Here is a 10,408-nt window from a genome sequence, read left to right as displayed (position 1 = left end):
CAAATCAGTATTTTATTTGATTGTTGTTAAGAATATATATTTTTCAGAAAATAGTAATTTTTTATTCTTATAATAACTCAGATGTTATTTTATGTTATGTTAGTATATTTTATTGAAGAAGTTTTACAAGGCCTATATCTTTATCTCATCAATACGATTTTATTTGAAAAATGTTACAATTTATTAAAATAAAATCTATCTAATTCTGTTACACTTTCATTACATCAATATTCATAATTTAAAAAATAGTAGATATTGTAATAAATGATATAACTAGTGACGGAGGAGAATTATGAGTTTGTGTTGTTTTAGATTAATAAGAACGTAATTATTTCATACAGACATGTAAGATAAAAGTGATAATGTAAGAAAAAATCATTTATTTTACCTTGTAATCCGTAAAGAATAAACACTAATATCATCGCATTAAAATTATACTCGGTTTAAATATATTACTTATAGTTCCAAATTTTTTTTATCAATTTTCCCATTAGACACATGTAAATTGTAATCTGAATAGAATACTTTTTCATTAATTTGAAATTGCAATGATATACTATAACTATAAACTAAGATTTCTGTAACTATGTTATAGTTTTCTAATCTTCTATCAAGAGGAGAATAAATAAGAGAGAAGGTGATTTTTTTATAAGTTTGAAGTAAAAAATAAAATAATAATAGAAAGTAACGAGATGAGGAGAAAGATAAACAACACTAGGCCTCACACTTGTTTGAATGAAAATTACATGTCTAAGAATTAATATTTTTTTTTTATATTTTCATTTGTGCTATTATCGATAGTGATGATTAATGAAAATAATATTTAATTTTGGTTGTACGTGTGGTTGTAATATAGTATTTATTAAAATTTGGATTATATGAAGAAAGAAAGGGAATAGAGTTGGCACATGTGCCGAGGCACATTACCGTTTGCCTGCTCACGCCAAAGGTTACCGGCGGCCTCGAGGCCACCCCCTTGAGGCCCTGTTGTTTTCCACTCCACACTCCACATATTTTCAAATGAATCCTCGTAATTAATGAAATTTATTTGCGATCGATCCCTGTAATTTGATAAATTAAATTTGTTTGGTTGGTGAAATGGAAGCAAAATAGAGAAGAAAAGAAGAGTGTTATCTTATCTTGGACAGTGAGAGGGAAAGAGAGAGAGAGAGAGTAAGAAGAAATTAAATGGTGTTTGGAGTGTTCCATAACCCATCATTCCATTTTCGCAGGAATTTGCAGCATTCTCTTCCTTTAGCTTCTGCCATTTCCATCATTATAAGAGTTCTGACAGAGTCAGAGAGAGTTTCTTAATTCTCTCTCTCTCTCTCAATCTGCACTTTCTGCCATCTTTTAGAACAATTCCTTCTGATTAGCTGAGAATGCCATTTTGTTTCTTTCCTTTCCTCTCTTATTATGCTCACCTGCTCCCTCTCTGCCCCAATTAAATATCACATTCAAATCCTTTACTTCTTCAAATTCTCCCTCCAACTTTTTCTTTTTTAAAAAAATTCTAAATCTTACAATCAATTCATTCATTCTAAATTATCTTATTTTTAAATAATATAATTTTTTTAACACATTTTCTCATAAATTTAAATACTTTTTTAGTTTTCATTTTCGTAGTGTTTATTGCAGATGATCTTCATTTTGACAAAATGTTTAAGATAATCCTCATTTTTATCGAATGTTTAAAATGGTCATCATTTTCGCAATTTGTGTTTTATTTGGTCATTTTCTGTAACGTCGTTTAAATCATTAACGGAGCATTGTACATGTAACACGGTTTGTAGTAGGGTGTCTTACGTATATTGTGTAGGTGTGGTAATTAAAGTTAATTTTTCAATTAAGAGGAAATTTTGCAATTAAGAAAATTTCTTCATATTCGTCTTTCTTAAGTTCGTCGGATTTGCAGAGGAAACAACTAATACTTGTCATTTCATCATTGGATCGCAGTTGCGCTCTTTATTCAATTTTCCATATTGGACTTTAAAATATTACACACAATAACACGTGAATCCTAATACTAATTATTGCAGCCTTTTCTCAGCAACCTTCAGTGACTCCTCCAAATCATTAATTTGCCTAATTTGTGTCATGATGATAACATCCATTTCATCAACCTCTCTAATTAGTTAAACATTAATTTAAAATCTAATAATATTAAATAGTTAAAATTTGTATAATTAATATTAAAAATCAATTTAAATTTTTAACTTACAAATCAATCATAATATTTTTATTAATATTACAGATTATGTATGATAGTACTCATTTTTATTTATAGTTTATAAAATGATATATAATATAATTAATGCAGTGATTATTTATTTTTGTTCTCTAAATTAATCATTATTTAATAATTTTCTTTTAGTAAGATATCAAGTAAGTTATTGATTTTGAGCTGATAGGTTATTTTACTTTCTAAATATATTATGGTTTGAAAGTTACCAAATTTGCATTAAAATCTTGATTTTAGGAGTTTGAAATAAATTAGAACAAATGTTTTGATATGTTTAAATAGAGGTGTCATGTGTATATGTTTTTTAATGTGTATGTATAATCTATCTACTTAAAATATTTATTATCAAAAGATTATTGAAATATATTATAAGACATATTATCGGCCCATAACAAAATAATAAAAAATATGACATTTATTATTTAGTTACTTTTATTTATTATTAACTGGCAAACATTCCCATGACATTCTTAGTTTTTGAACTTGAACTATTTATTTCAATGAAACATGTTATAATAGTTAACAAATTTATGAATATATAACTAACAAACACTCACTAAAATACAAAAACATGTATAAAATGGAATTTTGTTTTTTCAGACCAACTAATAGGACCTACCATACAATGACCTCACGAGACCTAAGGAGGGGTCAAGTTATATTAATCCAACTCAATATTTAACTAAATTTCAGTACGATCCAAATATTATTACTTATTTTGACCTTGATTCTGAAGATTAATTGAATTTTACTTAAAATTATAATTATTTGTATGCTTTATTATATTTTTTATTCAAAGGTGAGGTGTGAAAAAAGAAAACGTAAAAGGAGTCCAAACTTATTGAGTTTAATACATTTTTTTTATAGTTCACGTTTATATGTTTGTAAAATAGTTATATATATATATATATATATATATATATATATATATATATATTCTAAATATCTAAAAATCATTCATATATATTTTTTATTTTTCATAATTATAAAATTTTAAAACTATGAGTCTTATCCGATGATATAAAACATAACTATTTCACGAGCTTTTAATTCGAATTATATATAGTTCAAATATTCAAACATTTATTTATTTAGTCAGTGATGTTTTAATTTTATATATTTAGACAACTTTAACACAATAATCATGGAATTGAATTTATTAAGCTTAATTTGTTATTTTTCATAAGAATGGTTGGTTAAGGTTTGTTTCACACATCTTAATAAATATCATTTTAAAATAATTTGTTGAAATAATTTTAATAAAAATAATTAAAGATGGCAATTTTTTTTTATTAATTTAGTAAAAGATTAATCAATTTATTATCTTATTTCTTGTGCCTATATATTATCTTAATTTAGTGTTTACCAAATTAAACATGAATTTTAAGTTTTTGATATTAATTTTTAATTCAATTAGGTAATAGAATATGTTTTAAAAATATAAGATATATAGTCATTATTTTAGTAAAACTTTTATAAAATAAATATTTGTTTATAATGAGAGGAGTTATAAATATAATTTAATATACTCTTATTTTTATCAATGTTATTATATATAATTTATTTTTTTATGAACAATAACAAAAGATAATAGAATTTCCCAAACCATATAAAAAAAAGAAAAAGAAAGAAAAACGAAAAAAAAATCCAAAAAAACATCTCGTAGATGTCTTCCCGGTAAAAACCGTAAAAGAAAAAATTACTTTATTAATGCGTTGATAAAATGTATTAAAATTTATAATAATATATTAATAAAATTTGAATAATGATATTGATTGACCAGTAATAAGGATGATTGACTATTTTTTAACATATATAATTAAACGAGTCTGGTGTTTAAAAAATGAACCAATTTGTAATAAAAAGTTAATTAGTTCTCTAAAATGTATAATTTTTATTCTAAATAAAATAAATTCAGTATAACATTGTAATATTATTTTCAGTGGTGAAATTTAGAAGGTTTATCGAGAGATCTTGACCTCAATTTTTGTTTATATATCTAGTATATAAATATATTTTTTAATTTTAATATATATTTGACACTACTAAAATAAGTATGCATCTACTTTGACATTCCAAAATATTTTATAAACATCCATCATGTTCAATAACTAGTTGAACAAAAAAAAAATGATTATTTCACTCAGGTTTCTTTCCAGAGAGTTCTCTTTCTTGAAAAATAGAGTAAACATGAAATAAATTGTTTGAATATTGTAAAATTTAATAAGTTTTATAAGTTTTGATAATAAGAGTTGTAAATGAATTATTATAATATTATTGCAAATGATAGAATATAAATATTGAGAATATATAGTAAAGAGAGTTGATTGATTGATTTTGATGGCACATCCCAGCTGTGTAGATTGACAATAGTTCAGAGTTGAAATTCCACATACGGAATTCATCACGTTGACGTAAAGATCCTTCCAACGATCCCAGCCGTTGATTTACGATGGGGTGATTTCGAGGTGCCACCATCTGATTTATTTTGGTGTCTACTTGGGATGCCAAATTTCGTACGCATCTCATCACTGTGCTGCTTTGCCTTTTTTTGTAATTATTTGTTTTATGTTATCTTTCTCATTTGTTCCACTCACCTTAATCACTTCATATAAATCTTAATGTGTCTTTCTTTGACTTCGTTTTTTTCTCTCTTATTTTTTCTTGACATGAAAGATATTCCCTAGGACCTTAACCGAAATGTCTAGTCAATAATTCATAAGTCCTTCTTCAAATTTAGGTGTTCAGATATTCTTCATATAATTTTCTATATTTTTAACTAATTAAAAACACATTTTCAATTTTTATTTTTATTTTTATTTCCTCTGACTCTTCTTCCTCCCAACCACGTGGAGCCTTAAAAAAACATGCTTTGATGTGGAAAAACAGACACATTTTATTTTTCATGTCAAAACAACAGTTAACAAAACCATAACATGCTTATATTCACCTCAGAAAAATATGTAAAAAGTTCTCATGCAGTTGTTTAGAGTTTGAAATAAAATGGATAAATGGTGAAGTTGACAATTTCATGGCAGAAGAGGGTGAAAAAGTAGAATAAATATGAAAAAAAGTGTTATAATAATAATAATATTGGTGTACTATTTCCCATGCACGTCCAAATGGCATTACAGACAGTTTATTGCTTGGCACAGAGGTAACCTAAGTTTAGATTAGGGCTAGAAAGAGAGTGGAGCCTACAAAAAGGGTAAAATGGTCTTTGAAGGAATAGAACAAGGGCAGATCTGTGAAGTTGTGTTGTGCAATAATGATCTTGCATTCACACAATGTTGATTCACAGAAAGGATAGTATAATAGGTATAATAGTAATAATAATAACTAAAAAGAAGAAAAGTATTTTCATGGGGTCTTACACAGTGATGATGACGACGTTGGCGTATGTAGCAGTGGTCATATTCTAATGAGTAAGTCTTTGTAGAGAGAGAAAAAAGTGGTGTGAGAGAGAGAAAGAGAGAAGCAAAGGTCAAAGAGAAGCAGTTGAGTAATTGTAACACCGTGGATAGTACCCATTATATTGGCAATTGCATAGGTGTAATCATTTCGTGGAAGGTCAGTGCAAACAAGATCAGAAGCCTCCTCGTGATTTTTTATCTGAGAAAAAGTGTGTTGAGTTTTCTGCTTTTTGGGGATTTCAGTTTTGAGTTCGTAGTAGTTTCTGTTTCCTTTATTTATTTTTTAGTTTATTTGATTGCTCCTTGGCAACTTAAAGGTACAGCAACCACCGTATATATCAGGTATTATCAGTGTATGTGTGTGTGACTCCTAAGGAATTTGCAGAGCTCTTACACATGTCTTCTTCGTCTTTTCATTTTCTCTCGTGATATTCCTCCTCTCTCTCTCTCTTTTGCCCCCTCTGCTTTCTGTTTGCGTGGGGAGCAAAAAGCTCATTCTTTTCTCTCTCTCTCTCTGATATATAACACTGAGAGAGAGGTCCAAAGAAACTACACTTCTTGTTGTGGGCAAGGAAGAAACACAAGAAAGTGAACCTCTTTTTTACTCGACCAAGGTTTTACATAAGATCAAACTCAACATGGGTAGTTGTGGAAGAGAAGGAGCTGTGAGACAATATATAAGGTCAAAGGTTCCTCGTTTAAGGTGGACTCCCGAGCTGCACCGTTGCTTTGTTCACGCCATTGATAGCCTTGGAGGCCATCAAAGTAAGTGGAGTTCTTTTTTATTTTTTACTTCTCATGTTTTTGTATTTTCAAATTACTAATTTTTTGATTATCTTTTCAGAGGCTACTCCTAAGCTCGTTCTTCAGCTCATGGATGTTAAAGGGCTCACAATTTCACACGTCAAGAGTCATCTCCAGGTTAGGAACGTTGGAACAGCATGGTTTTCTGACCAGTCAAAATAATTTTGGCGATGCATGGTTATGTTTCATTTTCGGTGTTGTTTATTGATTTATTGATGTTGGGTTTCTCTCTTTGCACAAACCAGATGTACAGAAGCATGAGGGGCGACTTGGGGAGACAAGGTACTGAACATTCTTTATTTCAAAGCACATGAACAAGGATAGAGTCTTAATCTTTGTATGTAGTAGTTGTTGTTCCTTATGACGATCATGGTTCCTCAACAATATATTTCTGTCGCGTATCCATGCCATAATACGTGGGGAACTATAGACCATGCTTTGTGCATTGAATGCTGATTGTTGTTTCTTCTCTTGGTACATATTTGAAGTTAAGAAACATAACCTATGAACTCGCACTTATACACAAGTTGGGAAATTTGAAACTGAGTTGCACATTTATTAATCTCTTCTTTACCATAACAGTGTAGGGAGAAGAAGGAGTCAATGTCCTTTTAAATCTTCCTCTAATGGCATTTTGATGAAATCCATGACTTTATATATATATTTTTTCTGCATTCTTCATACATACACAACAAAGGTGGTTCGTTGCTGGCATGTGTTGAAAGCACAAGGCATTAATTGCTAACATGAAAGAAATGTTATGATTTTTTTGATAATGTGTTGGTAACTTGGTACGTGTATTTGTCAGGTAGGACACACTCCCAACATAGGAACCAATCTTTTGAGGAGCACGATGATGGGTGTGTTGATGAAGTGAATGATGTTTGCGTTGAGTACTCATGTTCGAAACCCATGGGAATAGAATCTGATTCCTTCTTCGGCCACGGCAATCTCCCTCCAAAAAGGTCAGCATATGTAGCTTTATTCATCTCTTTTCTCAGCTGAAATAATTTCAGACTTTTCAAACGTCAAAAAAAAGTGTTTGTGTGTGTGTGTGGGAGAGAAGCAAAAGAAGCAAAAAGAAGCAAAAGAGAGAGTGGTGTTACGCTTGCCTTGATCTTTTGCTTTTCTGAGGCAACTTTTACTTTTTTGCTTCTTTTAAAATTCCTTTTCGTTTGGATTCTATACTCAGAGCAAGAATCGAGACGAGGAGTTCCATCTCAGAGAGTCTGCAATGCAGCCAAAGATTATGTGATGCAGTTCCAAATCCGTACTGTTTTTATGATTATCTGCAGAAGCCCATGGCTGAGCACAAGGGAATAAAGGAGTTCTGTAAGGCTTCAACATGGCAGACACAAACCCATTCCTCTCTGTTACCACATTTTCCCAACCTCACTTCATTCCAATGTCCTATCCAACAACAATCAGATTTTCTCCAGGTTTATTTCTCTTATCTCTTCTTTTTCTGTGTTATTATGTTATATGCTTTTAATTTATATTATTTTAGGGTTGCACTGTCATATATATATATATATATATATATATATATATAATACATGGTTAATTGGAGTTTTACTTCCATAATTATAGTCTGCATTAAATGCTGATAAACTTTAACAGATAGCTGTGAAACCTAAAGGAATGCAAGAAAGTTTTGTTCTTGAATTTTATTCCTTGTTGGGATGCCGAGATGACCAATCCAAAGGGTGGAAGCACTCCACTTTTGTGCAGTGTGATCTTACGTTTGGTCTGTCAAATATGCACAGCTTTTGGGATCACGTTGTGTGTTAAATGGGAAACCGTTGGTTAATTTCTCAGCTGCCTGTGCCTTTTCTTTCTCTGTCTTTTATAGAAAAATATATTATTAAACTAATACCTTTGTTCTGAGCTTCAAACCAGACGCTTTTTTTTGCAGAAACTGGTGTGATTATTAAATATTTTGCGACGTTAAAAGCTGTATTTTAGTTTTGATTTTGTTGTTTATTATTATTAGTGTTGGAAATGAAGTGTGGGTAAAAATAAGAAAACGTGAAGTGTTGTTGAACACAGAGGTACACACATTACTTTATGTAACATTTAATCGGGTTGTGGAGTGGTTAGATTGTTTTTGGTCCCCTTTTGTACGAAATTGAGATTGTGGTGGGAATAGAGGAGAGGGTGCTTGTGATTGTCCAAAATTTATCATAGGCTGCAATGTGGCCGAAAGGGTCATCATGGCTTCTAATTTATATTCTGAGTTTTTTCACATTCAGTGGTCCTCCCAAATTATTGAAATTCTGACTTTGCAAATGGAAATTTTATCTATGCCCTTTATTGCATCCATACGGATACTTCTTTTGAAGGTAGAGACCCCACTAGTAGGACTTAACCTCAACTTCTTTCCTCTCCATAAAATCCAAAACTTATAATTGCTCTCTCTCTGGATCAGAACAAAGATAAAGACATCAATGTATCTACTTTTGTTTGATTATACAAACCATAAAAAAATGTTTTTTAGGGTTTCAGTCGATTCAAATTTAAAACTTTTTCAATGAATGAAATGAAAGTAAGTTTCTTCTTCTGTTGTAGGAAGTGAGATTTCTGAGACAGTGTGTTGTGGTGTTTATAGGTGACAACATTAAATGAAGGAAAGAGGAGTGGAAAAGGAATTAATGTAGATGTGAAGACTGAGACAGGTGAGGCAGAAGTTGAGGATGTAGGAGCGTATGAATTGTCATTGTCGCTTACATTGCAAAATCCTTCACCTCAGAGAAGTAATGGTTCATGTTCAGGCAGTGAGATCAGTGAGACAATCTCATCATACCCTGCTGCAGGGTTTAGCAACTACAAGGACTGCACTACTTCTTCATCCAATCTGAAAGAAACAATTAATTTGGACCTTTCTTTAGCCCTATGTGGCAATTGATTTCTTCCACTATTGTAAAATCAATCTATTATAGGCATAATCTACTCTACTTTTTTTTTTTTCTTTTTCATTCTCTTCACTAACAATTTTGTTCTTTTTCTACCATCCTCACTCAGTACCTTTCCAATCTGCATGCTAATTTATTTCAATCCATTTCTTGAGTTTTCTATATTAATCCACACATGCTGTCACCTCACAAACATACTATATTCTAATATTAATATGCTTTCTTTTTCCTTTATAATTTTGATATCAGAAAATTTGTAGAAAGATCAATTCTCATGAGTTTTTTTTTTTATTTTTTGAGAATAGAGTATAAAACATAAAAAAATGTGAAGAGTTTTGATCATGACAATTGTTTAAATTTTTATTAATATATATATATATATATATATATATATAATGTAACTCATGATTCACAAAATTTCACCACTTGGTGGGGTTTTAGTTGAATAACCAGTGCATAACATGAGTATCTGTATAAGAAAAATTGGGACTAAAGTATTGCAACTATTGGCTACTAAAATTTAACATTGCAAAGGTTGGATTCTAATGAGTTATACAATTGTCTTTATATGTTGTAATGTATACTTAAAATAACTGTAAAGATTAATACCAACAGAAACAAGCTTTTTTCTTATTTGTATTTTTCTATGTATACAAATGAGTTTTAACAGTAAAATATTAAATTTTTTTGGGAAATTATGTATTATTTTTCTAGTTAGAGGAATTCTATGATTATATATTTGATATTTGAATTTAGATTTGATATAGTATAAATGATATATATCAAATAAATAAATAAAAACTTATTTACAGGTGTTATTCCATTTCATAACATTTAATTTTTGAAATTAGAAATAATAAGATAAAATATGTCATAACAGTATTGAACGATTTTGAAATTTGATTAAATTAATTGCATAGCCGTTCTAAGTAAAATCTATCCCATCAATTCCTTCTTAATATCTATAAGTTAATAATACAGTCATTATGTAAATTAGATGAATATTAAAATATATGAAAGAGATAAAATAATTTTAA

General features: G+C 29.4%; 1 protein-coding gene across 1 annotated transcript; it reads left to right on the top strand.

Moving 5' to 3' along the window:
- Positions 1 to 5,686: 5,686 nt before the first annotated feature.
- LOC114190254 lies at positions 5,687 to 9,425 on the top strand. Its single transcript, XM_028079065.1, has 6 exons — positions 5,687 to 6,420; positions 6,500 to 6,576; positions 6,705 to 6,741; positions 7,268 to 7,424; positions 7,652 to 7,898; positions 9,068 to 9,425. Exons 1-6 carry the CDS (start codon positions 6,294 to 6,296, stop codon positions 9,362 to 9,364), a joined length of 942 nt encoding a protein of 313 aa, XP_027934866.1. The 5' UTR covers positions 5,687 to 6,293; the 3' UTR covers positions 9,365 to 9,425.
- The last annotated feature ends 983 nt before the right edge of the window (positions 9,426 to 10,408 follow it).

The sequence above is a fragment of the Vigna unguiculata genome, chromosome 7 (genome assembly GCF_004118075.2).
Source record: "Vigna unguiculata cultivar IT97K-499-35 chromosome 7, ASM411807v1, whole genome shotgun sequence".
NCBI lineage: Eukaryota > Viridiplantae > Streptophyta > Magnoliopsida > Fabales > Fabaceae > Vigna > Vigna unguiculata.
This window is presented reverse-complemented; position numbering and strand designations above follow the sequence as displayed.

Excerpts from the sequence above, each read along its gene's own strand:
- LOC114190254 (XM_028079065.1), top strand. The coding sequence starts at position 6,294 with ATGGGTAGTTGTGGAAGAGAAGGAGCTGTGAGACAATATATAAGGTCA. Across the intron at positions 6,577-6,704 it reads ACGTCAAGAGTCATCTCCAG|ATGTACAGAAGCATGAGGGG; the intron begins GTTAGGAACGTT and ends TGCACAAACCAG. Across the intron at positions 7,899-9,067 it reads AACAATCAGATTTTCTCCAG|GTGACAACATTAAATGAAGG; the intron begins GTTTATTTCTCT and ends TGGTGTTTATAG.